The sequence below is a fragment of the Phodopus roborovskii genome, unplaced genomic scaffold (assembly GCF_943737965.1).
Source record: "Phodopus roborovskii unplaced genomic scaffold, PHOROB, whole genome shotgun sequence".
NCBI classification, from domain to species: Eukaryota; Metazoa; Chordata; class Mammalia; order Rodentia; family Cricetidae; genus Phodopus; species Phodopus roborovskii.
Genome location: NW_026126447.1, coordinates 1,665,005 through 1,684,521, shown reverse-complemented (window position 1 = coordinate 1,684,521; position 19,517 = coordinate 1,665,005). Strand labels below are relative to the sequence as shown.

The 19,517-nt window shown below is 41.3% G+C and overlaps 1 protein-coding gene across 1 annotated transcript in view; it reads right to left on the bottom strand.

The window, feature by feature from the left end:
• The window catches only part of Pappa (pappalysin 1), a 231,288-nt gene that overhangs the window by 75,912 nt on the left and 135,859 nt on the right, over positions 1–19,517 (bottom strand). The window contains exon 10 of the mRNA XM_051188025.1: positions 10,231–10,424. Within this exon, the coding sequence (XP_051043982.1) occupies positions 10,231–10,424 (194 nt within the window). The remainder of the gene's footprint in view (positions 1–10,230; positions 10,425–19,517) is intronic.

The window sequence follows — 19,517 nt, the reverse complement described above, 5'->3', positions numbered from 1 at the left end:
GTTCCAAAGGGCAGCTCATCGATCTGTAGCTCTTAATGATGACATGATTTTGTTTTCTAAAATATGATCATGACTTTAGTTTCTTGATATGTATCAAGTAATATCCTTCCTTGGCTTGAATTCAATTGCTATTTTATTTCTGCATGTCTTGCTATCAGGTGCTGCACTGCAGAGATGGGCATTGCCCTGGTAGCATCCATACTCCCTAGAACAGGAAATACCAGCAGCCTAGACCTCATCCAAGTTCATATCTCTCTAAGGATGCAGGTACTCTTTCTCAGGAAGGGGGAAAAAAATCACAAACACTAATTAAATGTGCCCTTCCACCAACTATGCATATAAGTCTAGCTTGAGGAGGTGACAGAGGAGAACGGGAAACAATGCTTCTCAGTAACAGTAGCTTTTATGGGAACCTTGGAGCCCATTTCTCCCTGGAAATTGAATATATTCAAATGTTATCAAGGACTTGCTTGTGCTTAGAGCTAGTTGAGGACCTTTTAAGAACACTGTCACTAGTGAAAGTGGAGGTAGAAAGCCTTTCCTGGTCTGCTTCTACAGATTATACATCAAGACTGACTTTGCAAAAGGAGGAACTGGAGGGAGCTAGAGAGTGCAGCTTGTGGGCCTTGAAAAACAAACACAAACAAAGGAGCATGCACACAAACAAAAACAGAATCCAGTGCCCAGCCAAACCCCAGCTCCTTTCACAAGCCCCTCCTTTGGGCCTGGCTTGAGAAAGTTTACTTTCAGACTAGAGAAATGAGCATGTGGTTTGGGGGACAGAATTCAATACCACCGAAGCAGCAGGCTCAGCAAAGCTTGACTGAAGCTTGCTTCCTAAGCGCATTACAGACCCAGAGAGTGAATGGTGTTTACATTTTTTACATGTTTCTTGGGTACAGAACATGAAACTAAATTATACAGCAAAGGCCACGTTGGCTACATGCCGGTGACCCCACTTAAAACAAAACAGTAGTATAAGAAAGAAAGAAAGAAATGAAGGAAGGAAGAAAGAAAGAAAGAAAGAAGGGGTGGGAGAAAGCAAGGAAAGAATGAGAAACAAGAGAGGGAAAGTATGATATATATATATATATATATATATATATATATATATATATATATAGAGAGAGAGAGAGAGAGAGAGAGAGAGAGAGAGAGAAGGGGGGGGAGAGAGCATATTAAACACAGAAAAGCAAATAAAAGGATCATGGAGAAGTCTGAGTGAAAGGCAGGGATGGAAGGAGTGTCTGGTCCTGAAGCTGAGGTTTAAAAGGCAGTAGTGGAGAATAAAGGTAACAGGATCAGGGTAGGTCAGGCTTGGATGGAGACCATAAACAAAGGCCTAGGAATCTTCTCAGATGCGCCATGGGGAAGGTTGGCAAGGGAAAGGTCTCATATCCACAGAGAACTCAGAGGACTGAGCCTCAAGCCACAGAGCCCTGCTTGTTCTTGGGCTTCAAGTCAAGTCCCCTGGCATCTGAGTGATAGACTCACTCTCCAAACATGCCCTCAGGGCTGCACATGGCACTGTCCTTGAGAATTCAATACATGCTCAGTGCCTGCCTGGAAGTGCTGGCTCACTCTCCATTACTTCCCTACCTGTCAATATTGTGCTCTCATCAGACTTAGTTTACTCTGGTATCAAATATATTAGAGGGACTGAGATCTGAAATTAATCTAATGCACAGAAACAGGCAAGCATGTACTGTGTACTTGGAATGATAACTCGTTGCATCCTCAAGACCGTAATACAGAGAGGACAGCCTGCCCTGTTTGCAGATGAGGAAAACTGAAGCTTGTAGAAGTGAAGTTGTTTGTCACATGTTGCATGGCTGACAAGTGCAAACATTAGTTCTTTCTGACTGCAAAAACCCAGGCTTTCTTTATGGGACTGCAAAGTCATAATGCAGCCTTTTCATTTACTCCCAAATGTCCAACTGCAAAGAAAATGCTTCCATAGGTACCTGTCAAGCAAACTTACCCTTCCTCCTCAAAGTGTATCCTGCCGAGATTAACTCAATATATCAGAGCACTTTGTCACCATCTGTTTTGCCTCTGTAGAGAGTCCCATGGCACTGTCCTTCTCCCTTGAGGGTAGTGGCTCTATTGTTTATCTGCATGTCATCCCATGGCTAAAAATGGTACTTTGGACAGGTAGCAGTCACAGCATGGTACTATTGGCCTTCCATTGAAATACCAGAATCATTCCATAAGTAGTGGGAGGGTGGGGAAATGCAGAAATTTATTTAATAGAAGTTACATCTTAAGTGAGGTAAGATTTAACAGCTAAGTCTCCAGCCACTCAAAATGTCTGTACTGAAAACCCAAGTTTTGAAAAACTGTATCCTAGGACTGGAGATGATTCTGTAGTTCAGAGTACTGACAGCTGTTCCAGAGGAGCTGAATTCAATTCCCAGCACCTCTATGACAGCTCACAATTGCCTGTACTTTCAGTTCCACGATATCTGATGCACATTACACACACAGAATCAGCAAGGCATCACACACGTACATCAGTGAAAACAATTTTAAAGTAACCCTGCGTGCTAAATCATGTCTGTCCCTCAGTTGTGGAAAAGTAACAGCATTTCTCAAAGAGTCTGTCATCAGAAGGGAAATCACTACTATCTTGAAAAACAGACATTGTATGCGGATCAGAGACCTGACTTAACTGCTGTCACATAACCAGTAAGCAATGGACCCTAGACTTACTCTAATTGTGGATGTCAATTAGTTGTATTTGTTTCAAACTTTCATCACTAAGTTGTTTTCTGATGGAATTCCAAATCTAATCATGATGCCAGAGTATCATCTCCTGTGGAAGAGGCAGATGAGTGAAGTGTAGAGAAAAACAGCCAGGAAGGAAACCAGGAGTATCCCCAAAAGCTTTAGTAGATTTAACATCTCTCCCAGCCCAAGGTTTGGTGGGTTTGAGGGGTGACAACTTGGAGACTCTGTTTTGTACTCTTTTGGAGGGAATTTTGGGTGCCCCGCATGAGTGGGACAGGCTGTAACGAACCAGGGTACTTTCTGTTCTGTCTCCTTAGATGACTTGCACATGTGCTCTTGAACAATTATTCAGAAACCACCAGGAGAAAGCAGATCCCTTGGGCCTTTGGGGAAACTACTTGGAATCTATCTGTTCCAGCATTTCAGTGCGTTCCCTTTCCCTCTCCTTCCCCGCCATTGGCAAAGGCTGCCCCATTTTACTAATGAGAAGAGTTGAATGCTTTGGTTGAAGGCAGAGACAAGCAGGGAAGGAGCAGACAGCCTTTGGAACTGTCTCCCCGGCATTAGAGCACCAAGGCCAAGATTTCTCCTTGTTCCTTGCAAATATTATTGTCTAAGTAGCATTGGGGGAATGCATCCTAGTACAAGTTTTTTGAGTGGAGATGTTTTCATCTTGACACCTGTGGCGAGGTGGAAGAAGAAAGTAAAGAAGGTGGTAGAGGCAAGGAGCTCAGGTCTCTGAGTCAGCTTCTTGGCTTTGAGAGAAGGCCGTTATGTTCAGGAAGGTGGCTGCAAAATGAACAGGAAATGATGTGCTTTGTGGGGTCTGGCATACAGGAGGGATTTAGAAGGCATTGCTGCTGTTCTTTCCATCTTAGCATCTCACCAGTTCACCTTGTCTTAAAGCCTCAGGGAAGCTCCCCACAGCCCTAGGGATAAAGACTAAACTTCAAGCATTTGTGGTGTGTCCCCTAGCACCCATCCTGACTCACTTCTCCTGAGTTTCTGCATTATCAGTCTTTTTTATTTTACTTTTTGTGTGCCATTCATTTTGTCTCTGTCATCATCTTCATCTCTGCATCAGTCTTTTTCTATAGACATCCTTTGTCCCAATTTAGCCTTCTTAAGTTTCAACTCAGCAATCACTCCCACAGAAGTATCTCCCAGACTTCCTCTGGGGATCCCTGCCCAAGCACTTCCTCCATAGTATCAAAGTGCATATAGAAAAGTGCATATACAAAGATGTTTTTTATTTCCTTTTTTCTTTTACTTTTTACACATAGACATGTCTGCATGTGTGTAACCCAGGCTAGTCTCCCACTCTTTATGTAGCCAAAGATGATATTGAATTTCCAATCCTCTTTCCAAGTGTTGAGATCAGAATGCCACCATGCCCAGCCCAAATTCAGAATGATTTCTGACCCCTGAGCCCAAAGAACTCAGGGTATATCAGCCCTCTGCTTTGGAAAAAAGGATGGATAAGGACATTGAAGAATACCTCCACTGTCCCGACAAGGCTTGTGGCCATCAATGATAATACACTTCTCATAATTCTATTTTATTGGTATTTCAGGATTTCCTGTTTATGGCTTGTGACAAATAACAAATTTTGCAAAATTTTACTTTCCTTTTTTTCTCTCTTATTCTCCAGAAATAATTAGGCACACATTCCAAAACCTAAAGCATCTGGTTTACATGCAGAGGTAGAGATGACATGTTCTCTCTGCTTCTTTTATGTTCCCTTAGTCTGTATACATTTAAGAAGGTTCTCTGGAAGGACAATCAATGCTTTAGCTAAAAGGATGGAGGTTAAAAGAGGTGTACACACACAATGGTGTTTAATTTAGCTGTAGAAGGAAGTAAAATTTTGCTCATAGGAAAATAAACAAAACTATAAGTTAGGAGGATAAATATTGAATGTTTACTCTCAAAAATGGATCCTACGTTTGTGTGTGTGTGTGTGTGTGTGTGTGTGTGTGTGTGTGTGTGTGTATAATTGTAAACTACATTACAAGAAAAGGAGAGGAGGAATAACTGGGTACAGGAAGGGACTAGAAGTAGGAGAAAGGCAGGAGCTCTGAGTATGAACACAACCAAAGTAAATGATGTTCATGAGTGGAAATATCTTTATGAAATCCAATGATGGGTGTTTACTGAAGAAATAATGGAGTCAGAGGTTGGATAGCTTGGCAGGAAGATGCAACAATTGAGTGGCATTTGAAGTATTGCAAGAGATCTCCCACTTTCTTAGTACTCTTGAAATGCACAGAACAGACAAGATGCCACAGAAAACATCCATTCTTCTGGCATCCATCTTGGAAGCAGGTGTGAGCTGTTTAGTCTGCACCTGGGTTCCTAGCTGAACACAAGGGCCTGTGTCCCAATTTGGCCCTTTCCAGACCTGAGTCCAAAGCCTTAGTGTGTTCATCTGTAAATGAAGACCATTAATCCCATTTCTGTAGTAGCGTAAGTACCAGTAAAGGAATTTGGTGCAGAGGAACTTGGTAAACATTGTTTCTCTGATTTATCCTAGACATTCTGAGAGCGGGCAAAGGACTTTTCCACATAGCCTGCTGGCTGTAATCCCAGCTGGCAGAGTAAGCTGACAACTGTGTGTTTTCTTCCTTGGAGAATTTGCTTGGGATTTTACACCTTGAGATCTTTGACTACTGTTTCCAGGTGCATACACCCCTTGGGTGTAACAGTAAGCTCTCTGAGAGCAACAAGAGGCTCTTGGCTTTCTTGGAGATTCCCAAAGTGCCTGATACAGTCCTGGGTGTGCAGCAAATGTTTGGTGATGAGACTGTGATTAACTGGATGACATTTAGCCAATTGCCTCTCCTGCATGGGTCACTGTGGTCAGCTCTGGTTGAACGTGTATAGAGGCATCTAAGATGAATGAGGCAGGCCACTGACTACCAAAGTACAAAAATCCAGTACTCACTGTTTTCTCTGCAGCCTTAGTCTCCACCATATAGATGCTATTCCCATTTTCCAAGGGAGGAAACTGAGCTTCCTGGAGGAGTTGGTTGCCCAGCGTTTTCAGAAATAAAAGTTAGGAGGCCAAAGCCAGATGGGCATGTGTTAGAGTTTAGATGTAAACTAACACACTGTGATTTCCCCTTTTCCTTATTGTTGTCCATACTCTTTCATACTCATTGATGTAGGCTACGAATACACCTGTCTTTAACCTAACAAATAAGTGAGTTAACACACAGATTGTAGTAGTACAGAATGTGTCATGGTTTGTATTTTAATGGAGGCAAAAAGTAAGATGAACATGTCAAGGACCAGATGACAGTAACTCAGAATGAAGTAGCAAAGGGCTGACTTACCCGCAAAAGGTTAATTGCACATATCTAGTCAAAAGCAATTATAAAGAAGAAGATGTGATAAGGCCCCATCTGCTCTCTAGCGCAGGAATCTCCATAGAACAAGCAGTCTAGAACCAGCCAAAAAGCCCCATACCTGGAGGGGTTTAAAGTATCACAGCCCTCCTCTCACTGCATATAGGTCTCATTTCTCATTCATCCTCAGAAAAAGGTTTGCTTTACTATGGCCCTCAAATCACTGCCCTGGAAATGGGCAGTCTAAGTTTACCCTCAACTGTTTAACCCAATAAACAGGTTCATGACTGGTCGTCTGTAGTCCCAGAGAGAGAGAGAGAGGGAGAGAGAGAGAGAGAGAGAGAGAGAGAGAGAGAGAGAGAGAACTGTGAATTTTAGATCATTGGAGCATCTCCATCTCTTTTTTTAAGCCCTGGCAAAGAGGGGGTGCCTGTTTAGAAAGAACGAAGTAGTCTTAGATGCTCTGAGGATGAGAACACAAAGGAGGCATATCTACTTCGCATTTTGGCAGCCTTTGGTGCAAAGCATTAGAGAAATGTGAGGCGTGGAAACAAAGTATGAACAAGACAAGATCTTTGCAAGCACTTAAACCAAACCAAACTGAACCATTTCTAAGGTTCCCACAAGAGAGACAACTGATTCTCTTTCTTCCTTTCCATTTTTGTTCGCTTACAGGAACTTTTTGATTCCAGCTGGGTCAGGAAGGTGCATGGCCCAAATATCCAAAGAATGTCTCTTATTATAGGATATTCGGCCCAATTTGCACAACCAGGAAGCTTTGATATGTCTGATAACATTTGGATACAAGACTCAGCATTCATGGGTAGCTTTACTATAACCAAATTTGGGAAACTTGCTTAAGGAGAATGGGGGAGAGAGACTGGAAATCATTAGAAGTGGCAGGGTTATGCAAAAGCAAAGCTCAAGTTTAGATTGGTATTCTAAGCTCACATAACACAAAGTGTTTCTCATTCTCACTAGTCACAAGCTCCTGCAGAATTATTCTGAAGCAGCTATGATTAGGAGAGAGTTCTCACACCTATGTCATACAGAGTGCAGAGGTTAGAGATGGGGGTCTTATACTTACATGGCCACAGGTCCATAGTAACAGCACATACTTTAGTTTCCTCATTTTCATAATATCACAGAAAGTGAAACAAAATGGGTTGTAAAGGGGAAGAGGGAATGGCTGGTCTTTTTTATAATCCCACAGGGGTCAAGCTTGTCCTCGTAAAGATTGAAGCCTCAGGGGAGGATCAGTGTGTGTGACAGAGAATGGGAGCAGCCTCAGTTCCAAGAGATGATGATTCTGTTCCAGAAGGATTTGAGTCCTTGGCACCTGTCATTTAGGACTCTGCCTGTTTCCCTGGGATCCAGGCACTCCCTACTTTGGATATGGCCTCATATTTCTAGGCTTCCACTGTCATCATCCAAAATATTTCTCTAAAATTAGATTATTTACATACAAGATATATCCTAATTTGAGAGACCACTGCACTTCCTCCAGGGCTCAAAGAAGACAAGGTAGCTGGCTATAAATGTGTATGTTTAGCATAACGGGTGGTGAAATTTAACCACTACTGGCTTCTTTACCTCTGTTTTCCTGTTTTTGATTTGGTCAGTGTCTGGACTGGATTCCTATGGAACTGTTCATATATGCATTGAGGGTGGAGTATAAGAGTAAAGGGTGAGTAATGGATGGAAAAACATATGCGGGAGGAGGGGAAATGAAAAGGAGGGGGAGGGGGAGAAAGAGAAGGGAGAGGAAGTTCATGCGTAAGGAAGGTGGGGGACCCAGGGAACACTTTTCTATCTTATTCTTCAATCCAACTTTCAAGAGCCTCCTAGATCCTCCTCTCTCGCCAACAACGTCTTCACTAGAGGCCCTGACAGGGTGAAAATTAACTACTAGGCTCCTCTAATCACTGAACAAGGTAATGAGGGGCACAGTCATGTCTTCTCCTTTGCTGTTGTCAGAAGGGAGCAATACCTTCACTTCAGGAATAGTGCTTACTCTCAAGGAGGCCAACTTTATGCTGTCTGTATGAGTGCCTGTGTGTCAATATGCACATGGCTGTTCCTGTGTGCACCTGTGTGCGCGCACACACACACACACACATATGTAGGATAGGGGCGTTTGTTTTCAAGTAAAGGAACTGGGGCACTATTGTTTCCTGCCCTCCAAACCTCCATTTTCCTGATTCTGTGTGTGCCTACACACACTGACCCTGTATACTCCAGCGAGCTGATCTCATTATGGTAAATTTAGTTACAGCTGAAGTCTCCTTGTAACAAAGATTATATCCCAGCTCAGAGTAATGGAACCTAGTCGATTTCATTAAAATAAAATTGGTAACAATGAATAATTCAATAGGATGATTTTGTTTCCTCTTCTCCTCTTTATAGATCGAGAAGCTAGTATTTATAATGATTTTTTAAATTGGATTTTTGTTTAGGAAGAACTAATCAGCCATAATTCCTGACAGCCTTCTCCCTACAAGATTGGATTAATTGTCCCATGCAAGTCTCTCTCTCCTCTCTCTCTCTCTCTGTCTCTCTCTCTCTCTCTGAAATGAGACAGAGAATTGTTTTCCTTTTGCTCAAGTTACTAGCAATAATCTTTGGGTGGGTTTGAAGCATAGTTTCTCCTACTGCTCTTGTGAGTGAAAGTTTCCTAGAGTACTAATAATACACTCATTTGAGTGATGGTTTTCAAACATCTCTAAGAATGAGTGCAAGTTGAATTTGGAATTCCTGCACGTTTGATGTGATGGAGAAACAATGGCTGGCATCCTCTCTTGGTGTCACTTGCAAGCAGGTGTGTGTGTGCTCATGTGCACACATGAGCATTTATAATCAAAACAAAACACAGACAATCTTGGCACCTAGCTTTTTCAAGATGCCGGGCTTTGAGGAGGGGAAAAAAAAGAATGAAGATCAGTCTATTATCAAAATTCTGACAGCTCACTGTGGGAGGCGGGAGGGTACACAGATAAGTTTCTTGAAGTTCTTTGTGACGGTAGGACCATACAGGTGAGTCCACCAAGTACTGAGACAGCACAGTGAGAAGGAGAATGCTGACCCATTTGTTGCCAGCTGGCCCTGCACATGGAAGGTACCCAGGGATCCTGAGTACCCACATCTTTCCACTCTCCTGAAGACATCCACTCATACATGCAAATGAGCAAATAAAAATTCAGTGATGTGAACATAAGTTGGAGAGATGAAGAGATGATCAAATAAAGATGAAAATGAACATATGAGAGGTGCTGCCTTATACCCCAGCTAGAATTCTCAATGGACCCCAACCCAAGGTCCTCTTTCTCATTCATCTAAATGCTGGTGTACTGCAATGAACTTGAAATAAGGATGCTGTGTTAGTGAGGGATGATGAGAGTCATGGTTCATCTGCAAAGCCAGGAGGCAAGCTGGCTTCAGAAATGGCCACTGTGCTGTGTGGTCGGAAGTATTGAGTTGTGTCACTGAGAAATGGGAGTCTCAGAAGAAGGCAGGTGTTTTCTGGGCACAATAATTACAAAGGAGGCTCTGGGGAGGCACAGCATCCCTAGGATCACACAAGCTCTAGTAGCTTCAAAACTATCCATCCTCACCTAGGCTATCAGTACCCTGTGGGAGAGCCATGCCATATAAAGAGTGCATTAGGGGACTGACGGATGAGTCACAGCTTCTTAGAAGGAAAAGTGGAACCAGGAAAGCTGGAGGGACTACACAGTAAATATGGTTGCTCTCAGTAAATATAGTTGCTCTTAATGCAGTAAGCAGACAAATTAAGAGTCCCTGTACAAAAACAAAAACAAAACAAAACAAAACAAAAAACAAAATCCCTGAAGATTTCCCAAATAGTTCTCATGCTTGAATTTCAAGGGTATATTTAAAACAAAGTTCTTTCCCATATCTGCATCACACTAAGAAGGACAAAGGGGGACAGTTCTTCCTGTGATACTTGTGTTCCCTCCCTTCACCACTGCATTCCTTATCCTTAACCAAATGAAGAGGCGCTGGTCTCACACTTGACAAAAGGAGTGCTCAGGTGGAGATGTCCTGCTACATTGTGTTTGGAGTGGGCAACTTGAGAGCCATGGCAGAGATTAAAAGAGCATTCAGCAGGAGCCCCACAAGGCTAGCAGCTTACCTGGGATGCTGCCGGTTGTCCAATAACAACCCAGCCTGGGCACTGCTGGTCTTGATGGGATACTGAAGCATTGGATGCCCACTGATCCAGGAAACCCTGGGGTGTGTAGACACCACAGTCTTTAATGCTAGTTTTTTGTTCAAACTCTTCACACATTCCATCTCCATCATGGAAATAGCACCGGCTGGGTTCATCTATGGGAGATGGACATAGAAAGGGGGGGGGGTCAGTAAGTAAAAAAAAAATTCTTTGGATTTAGCTATCAGCAGAAGCTGTGGAACAGAACAGCCAAATCAGAAGCTCTGTTGAATCTATGGTTGTTAGTCACACTGGGATATTCTTCTTCAGCCTTAAGGAGAAACAATGAAGGAAGTCCTGCCATACACAACAGCTTATTCAGTGGTTTTCCTCCTGTGGCTCATGATTTGGGGGGGGGGGACTCATATCAGACATCCTGCATATCAGATATTTACATTATGATTCATATTAGTAACAAAATCACAGTTTTGAAGTAGCAACAGAAATAATTGTACGACTGGGGGTCACCACAGCATGAGGAACTCTGTTAGTGGGTTGCAGTGTTAGGAAGGTTGAGAACCACTGGATAATATGAATTTGGTAGGCATAGAGCTGGGTAATGGAGTGCAAGGCTGCAAGATATCATTTATACAGGGAGTGAAAAGTGTTGAAACCGAGAGCATAAAGGGCAACGAGGATCTAGAGGGGACGGAATGGAAACAACAATAACTGAGAATTTTAATTATGCACAAGCAAAACATTCTAGAAATTTGGTGCTCACACAGGATGGTGCTTATGGTTGAAGTATCTGACTGCACACCCAGAACATGCTGGTGGGGCAGATCTCATCTGTTGTCCCACCCATATCAGAATTCATAAATTTTCACTATCCTCAAGCGGCACGTAGCCACAAAGTGATGAAGGTTTTAATCCCAACCCATATCTTCTAGATAAAGAAACTGAAATGTCATTAATGGCATGCTCAAGTCACGTAGTGTATTATTGCCAAATCTAGGAACTCACTTTACAAGTCCTGGGCATATAATCGAATACCACAGGACTTGAAGCTGGCAACCTAGGTTTATTTAACACCAATGAGGATTTCAGTTTTGCATAACAAACTAACTTCAACCTCAGCCCAGAAAGTAAATTGCTGTGTTTTATTAGGTTGTCTCTTTTCTTCTCTGGGCTCAATCATCAGAGCAAAGAAGGCTGCTACAATACTGGGATTCCAAGGGGTTTAAATGTCTCAGTGAAATACCAAGTGATCAGCCTCCTGCATAATTCCAACTGCAGCAACCTTCATTTGTATTTTTAGTTTTGTGTTGTTGCTTTCTCTATTGGCATAGTCAAAATCTGTGGCTTGTTGCAATGATTTTCACTTGGCTGTAAGGACAAACATCAGGAGTAATAAGGAGGATGCCATACAAGAAGGTATGACCTATGTATCTAATGTAGATCAATGCAGGGATAAACCTAGGTGGACATACCTAGCAGATCATCCTGTCAGCTCTTCTGTATTACTCTCCAGTGCTTCTAGACAAAGGAAGGGACCCTCACTGTATGAAGTGAACATTTCATTCAAATCTCCACTTGAACACTCATTATACTGTGCTGACACTGGGTTTGCACGTTGTAGCTGTTCTGGAACGTTCTAGACTCCTCAAAATGTCTGAGATACAAGGAATAATATAGCATCAGAACTATAACACTTTGAGAGTAAAGAGCATCCTATTGCGTCTGAACAACAGGCACACAGATCTGAACAACCCAGACCAATTAGAATGTAGGATCCCTCTTAGGTTATAGCTTGATCTAGATTATCCATCTTATATTTGCTTATATAATGGAGCAGAACTCTGGAGAAAATACGGAGCTTACTAGGAATCAAGGAGGACCCTAAGAGAGACATACATGGTCCCCCACAGAAGGGGAAAGGGACAAGATCTCCTGAGCTTATTGGGAGCAGGGCAGGGAGGGGGGCAGTAAGTGGAGAGGGAGTTAGGAGAAAGAAGGGGAGAAGGGGAGAGGAGGAGAGGAGAGAAGATCAAAGACTTGGGTTTCCTCTCTGCCTCTTGCACTGCCTATATAACTTTAAAAAGTAGTTTTCCTTCTTAATAACTGTCCCCCATCTATAATGTAGATCTAATTTTCCTTGTCAGGACAACATCCTTTCAGGAAACAAACACACATATGCCTTGTACATTCTGAAACAATCATGACAAGAAAAAATGCTTTTCTTCTAAGGGTCAATTCATTTCTTAGTGGCTGAATTTCAATCAGCTTGTTAAATCAATAGTTACTTGAAATACTTTCAAACATTCTACCTTCTAGAAAGAACCTGGGGTCATGGGGAGAAAGGACTTGAATTTTTATGTTGTTATCTGTAAAGGGAGTCATTGAATTCAGGGTCAGCAGAATGTTGAGTCTGTTCCAAGCTCCAAAATTCCTTGTTTATTTCTCCAGTTTACATAGTAAAATACTATCACGTGTGCCAAAATAAGTCAATTCCTTATAATTGAATTATTGGACAATGGGTGTCGGCCAGCTGAAAGCTCCAATGACCAGCACTCCAGGTACTTCTACCATGGAAAGAATACAAGGTCAGCACTTCCCACAGCTTCACAGTGACCAGGTACAGTGGCCAATTCTGATACAATACAACTTAAGATCCGACCCAAGAGAAATCCAATCTAAGTCCAAACCCAATGAAGGAGTCTGCAGCAAGTTATATTGTCTAATTGTAGGTCACTGCTATGAGGGTGAGAAGTACAAGCATTGCTCTTTAAGTCTGTACTCAAAATTCACAGAAAGCTAAAGTATGACCTCTTAAAGATACAATTATGAGGTGAGGTTGGCTGACTTTGGTACCACCTTTCCTTTCCTCCAATATGAAGTCAGAGAGGGAGACATTATAATAAGATTATACAATATCTACCTTCTAAGATGATTTAATTCATTTCCCCAGGCAAGGCCTCTCAGTACAGCAGAAAAAAATAGAGTAAAGGTAAGTTCTTTTAAAGGCTTACTTCTTCATGATTAGATTTAAGATCATGATAAATCTGATTAGAGCCAGGAGTGAGGGACAGACACGGCCAGGAGAAGAGTTACACAGCTAGACAGTAAGATGGGAAACACACAGGTAGACAAAACTCGTCAAAAGACATAGAAGAGCTAGCATTAAAAAGAGAAAGGTTCAGACTGGAGAGAGGGTTCAGTGGGAAAAGACACTTGACATAGAGCCCTGATGACCTGAATCCAATCCTTCCACATGGTGAAAGGAGAGAGCCAAAGCCTCCAAACTGCACCTAACTTCTTTCCTCAGATGCACACTGCCACCTCCTTCTTTCCCTTTAAATAAATGCAGGTAATCCAAAAGATTTAAAGAGAAAGGAAGTGAGATGGAAAGGAGAGAAAGTGAGAGCAAGAATGAATGAGAGAGAGGAAGGAAGAGAGGGAAGGAGGGACAGAGGAAAGAAAGAAGGAGAGAGAAAAGGAACATGTCTCATTTCTTCTCCAACATTATGCTGACAAAGCTATTGGAAGTCTCATTTAAAAATAACACCCATGAACTCGGCTATTCAGTTTCTCTTGCTACTAGTGTCCTAGGGGAGCTTCTCCACTCCATCTGCCAGTGTTTTGTCTGGGGAATTCTTTCTCCTTCCCTGCTCCCTCTGCCTCAAGCAGTAAAGAGAACTGAGTAGGGAATGGAATACAAATGTGTGGCCAGGAAAAACAAAGACAGCAGCAACAGAACAATAAAACAAACTGGGCTTTTTGTTTTCATTACATCAATTTACCTAGTGTCTCTTGAATGCTTTATGTTAGTTATTGTACAGAATTTGAAGTCTATAGCAAGGGCAAATGATCACCCTGTCATCCTACCTTCTGTGTAGCCAGGTGATATTTATAATGGCATATATTCCACTGGAAGGGGGAGGGATTTTATAAATGGAGACAAAAGAGGAGGGAGGGAGAGAGAAAGTGAGTGAGAGAGAGAGAGAGAGAGAGCATTAGTAACCCCAGGAGACTTTCAACAAGTATTTGTTAAATGAATAGATGACTAAACTAGAGAATCCCTGACATGCACATTCCTATTGAGACTTGGGAAATTCTCTTTAGATTCCCCCTTAGGATGAAGGAAAATGAATTGAGATACAAGTAGGGACTGGTTTACAGTGGACCTTACACTAGGCAGTCTGTTCTCACCATCTAAGCCAGTCTTCTGCCAAAGAAGAGGTCAGCATTTCAGATTCATCATTGTACTTGTGATGACAGATTTAGAAATCTGTCTACCCATCAAGAACACTTGATGAGACTGATAAAGTCAACCTACCCCAACTGAATTTTACAAGGTGAAAACTTTCTCTTCGCTTTGGGAGAAATGATCTTAGTTTCAAGAGTGTGAGGCATATGGACCTTCTGTATGTGAACAGACAATTCATCAGCCATGCATAGACTTAATGTTCAGTTTTCATCTGTACAGAATGTCAAAACGAAGTATTCTGTCCTTCCATCCCTGAAGCATATAATAAGGACCATCTTGGAGGTAGGCGGGGATTGTTACACCTAATACAGCTCTGAAGGCAAAGTCTAGAGTAATGAGACAGAGCTTCATTGAAATATAGACAAATGCTGGAGTAGGTCTACTGTGAACGTTGATCTCAGTACCCTAGACACAAGCTATCTAATGACTGGATTCTACCTATTTTGCCTTCCTATATCTCATGCTCACTCCTGCAGACTTAAGGACCTGAGCCTGATATTCCTAAGTGATGGAGTCACTGAAAAACTAAATTATGAACGTAGAAAAGAGACTGGTATGGGGAAGGGCTGATAATGATATAAGGGAGATGGGGAGGTATCCCAATGCACCTTTGGACGTATTTCTCTGTTTTTATTTGTGTGTATGCCTCTGCATGACTTCATGTCCCTCATGTGCATGCAGGTGACTATGAAGGCCAGGGGTCAATGAATCCTCTGGAACTGGACTTCTAAGTGGTTATGAGCCATCTGACATAGGTCCTGGAAACCCCAATCCTCAGCAAGAGCAGTCAGAACCCTTACATCTTACATGTCAAGCCCTCTCTCTAGCCCCACAAAGTACTTTATGTATACATGTATGAAACTGTCCAGAACCAAATTTAAATCAAGTTTTCAAATGCACAAATTAGTATGGTTGAAGCCATTTGCTGAAGCTTCTTGGGAAAGCATTCTGTTGGGACAAGGCTAATATACTTCTTGAGCTTCCAAAAATTATGGTGAGTTTTCTAGTGAATATTCCCCAACTAGAGTATTAAATTATGGGAACAAAATAGTATGTCATCTTTGACAAATTGTAATATTACTTTTGGGAACATCTCTAGATCTTTTCATAGTTCCTATCAGTATGGAATAAGTAGTCTGAGGAGTTATTGGAGTTGCCAAGCTTCTGCCCCAGTAAAGAAAATGTACAAACTACCTGTAAATAGAATGGTGGAGAATTTTGGTCATGGGTGATCTATTTGATGTAGGATACAATGAAGTGCTTCTCAGCAATGGGCTACCTTCCAAAGGGTGGATGGGATTTCTAAGCTTTTGTTTAGAAAGACAGCTGACATTTTTAGACATCATTGTCTATGTCTATTTCCAACAGAGGAAAGAATGATTGGCATTTTGATGTTTTCTTGAAGTGCAATAATTACTACTTTTTTTCTTATTTCTTTTCAAACAAGATAAAACAGCATTTTTAACTTCAGCTGTTTATTTTAGAATGAATCTAAGTACAACAAACTTGGTTGTTGTACATAATAATTCACTCAAACAAAAACAACAGCAAACAAGACATAAAAGTGTGCAGTGTTTGGATCCAAATAACAGTGTCTTGGAACAGGAGAAGTAGTAGTGCCTTAGGTCCTAATAGTTTACACTATGGGAAGCTGGGGACATGCCTTGGGAAGATTTGTTAGGCTAGAGAAGAAATATCTCAACCTGACATTGTCTTTAAAAAGAAACAAAAAATATCACTGACCTCATTTAATTTTATTCAAACCAAGGGTTTGCTCATAACTTCTTCAGCTGGATCAGCTTTGCCCAGAATGCAATAGACAGAGTGCTGAACGCCCCTAAAGGGTCTACAAAGTAGCTTCAGATGCCAGCTTCAGTTAACTGAGGAGCTCACCTGAGTTTTTGGTCTTCAGGAGCTGATCACAAGCCAACATGAAGAAACTGCATGTCTAACCCCATACTCAGGCACAGCAAGGAGAACACTGATGATATTGTCTCTTTCTCCTTCCATGTAGCCCTTACAGTAATTCCACACTGGTCTCTAGGTCTCTACAGCTTCAGCCCCCTCTCATTCAGCAACCAGTGAGTGTGACTCTAAAGTGTGAATTTCACCATGTTTGGAATTTAATCGATGTCTATGTTATTTAAATTCTCTCATGTAGCTTTCAAGTACTTTCCTAGTCCAATCCAATTTCCTTGTTTATCCCTGTTCCAGGCGCATTTCTCTACTTTTTTTGTAGAAGGCATTCCTCAGAATACCCACTCTTATTTCTTCAGCCTGAAAACCTGGTCTTCAGTCTGTGTCTCCACCATCACGATTTAATCAAGTGTCTTCAACCCAGGGGCACCTCGTCCATCACTTCACTACATTTCTGTATTTTCAGCGCTAACCAGTTCTTATTTCCCTGAATCATAATTCCTTTCTTATAGACCAGAAGGAAGGGCACAGACTATCCAAGTTTTCAATATTTAAAAATAATTGTTCCTTAATACAAGATTTTAAATAAATAAAAACACAGAACCTTTTACTCCATATCTCATTATTATTATCATTATTTCTCCTACCTTACATCTCACTCTTCTACTTACAAGAAAATTTATTAAAAGGAATCTAACCATATCCCATCTACATTTTCTTCCTGTAATTTATTCTTCATTTGCTTAAGATCTGGTTTCTGTACTCAATATTTTGTCATAGTCAGGTCACCAGTAACCTCAATGTTTCTGAAACCAATCATGACATCAACATCTTCCTTGAGTGCCTCAAGGCACATGAAGTATGATACCTCTTTCCACTTGAATCTCTCTTCTCTCCTTTCTTCTCGTCCCCTCCTGTCTCTTCTCTCTGTCCCTTAGTTCTGCCATACTTCTCCCCTCCTCCATGCCACCATGCCATCCTAGTCCCTCCTATCACATGGCATCTCTTACATATCTTCATGTTCCATCTTCTAGATTCACTTTAAAATAACCACTTCCAGGCTTCACAGCTATATCTGGGAACACTTGTTTTTCCTTCATTGTCTCATCTATCTTAAATTTTAAATAAAATTTTTAAAATATTTCCACCAGTGAATTGCATTACCATATATGGATGTAGATAGGAACTTTTCTCTGAGTTCCAGTGACCTATTATGAAATTTCTACTAAACATCTATTTAAATGTACAATGCAGGAACAACAAGAACATTAATTTCATCATATATTCCTCTCTCTAACATAGTGATGAGACAACAGCAATAATGCAACAGAGGCCAAACCCCAAACTTCTCAGTTGTCTCTCTTATTTGTCTCCTCACCCCTTCTTGCCACATCACCTGCAGACCATAGGCATACCCTTTTTCTCCTTTGCCTGAGCATATTTTGAATAGATGCATTCTTGCCCCTTGCCACCATCCTGGACCAAGCCCATTTTTGGATGTTTCCTTACAGTCTTCCTTACAAATACAGTGACAGTGCTTAACTTGAAACAACACATTCCCACATTATTTCAGTGGTTTCCCATTTTATCACATACAATAAAATCCAGAATTTGTGAACATGATCTACCCATCAGCTTTATGTGATTGTCTCAACTACTATCTCTCCTACTCATACGCTTATCCACCCACCCACACACCCACCTACCCATTTATCCATCTACTATCTCTCCATCTACCCATTCACCATCTACCCATCTATCCATCTACTAGCCATGGATCCATTAATCTACCCACTCTCCATCTACATACCCACCATCCATCCATCCATCCATCCATCCATCCATCCATCCATCCATCCATCTATCCATCCATCCATCCACACACCCACCCATGAATTCACATAAGTTGACATCTATTCATGCAAGAAGTCTCTATTTCAAATTGTTATTGCTTCAGAAACAGAAACTATATAATCATGTTTATTTTTCTTGATCTTTTTGTGACATCTTCAGTAAGGATACAGTTCAAAGAACAGCACTGTTTCCCTATAGTATGCACTCATTCCTGAGTGGTTGATTTCCTTCACAATGTTCATTATACACCAGGAAATCCAAAGCTTGAGGTTTGGGGTACAAGTCATTGGTACCATGTTCACCTTCTGCGTGTGAGAACTTGGTCCTCAGGACCAAGCAAAAATATTTTAAACATATTTTTATGTGTTACTATTCCCTGAATCTTTCTAAGTTTCACAGAAATGCATGTTTTATTTTAGGATCTATAAAACTGCCTAATCATACTATGTGGTTACTATTTAATAATAAATAGATGTTATTACCTATACATCTTGATTCTGAGATAGCTGTAGCCTGGCTCCAGCTTACTCAAACCATATCCCTAATACTTAGGATAGTGCCAGTCTTATAGGAGAAACTCAATAAATGATTAATAAGGATCATGTGGAGTTTTGTAATTGCATAATCAATTATCTTAAAATTGTCTCAGCAATCCAGGTGTAATCTTGAGAAACCTGTAATCTCAGCACTTATGAGGCCAGAAGAGAAGGATCATGAAGTTTAGCCCTACCTGAGTGTCCTAGTTAGGTTTCTGTTGGTGTGATATCATACTCTGTCCAAAAGCTAAAGGGGAAGGATTTCTTTGGCTTGTACTTCTAGATTGCAGTCTATCATTGAAGGATGTCAGTGTAGGAACTCATGGCAGGAACTTAGAGATAGGACTGGAAGCAAAGACCATGGAGGAACACTGCTTTATGTCTTGTTTATTGGCTCATGCTTACCCAGTTTTCAGGATACAGGCCAGGCCCACTTGCCCAAGAATGGTATTGTCTACAATGAGCTGAGCCCTCCTACATCCATTACTTGTTTAAAAGCATTGGCCCACAGACATGCCCACAGGCCAATATGATGGAAGCAATTCCTCAATTGAGATTCTCTTCTCCCAAAGAAGTCTCGGTTTTTTTAAGGTGACAAAAACTCTGACTGACAAAACCTCTGACACTTTATTATATAATGAGACATTGTCTACAATAAAAAACATCAACAACAACAACAAAAATTAACAAACTGA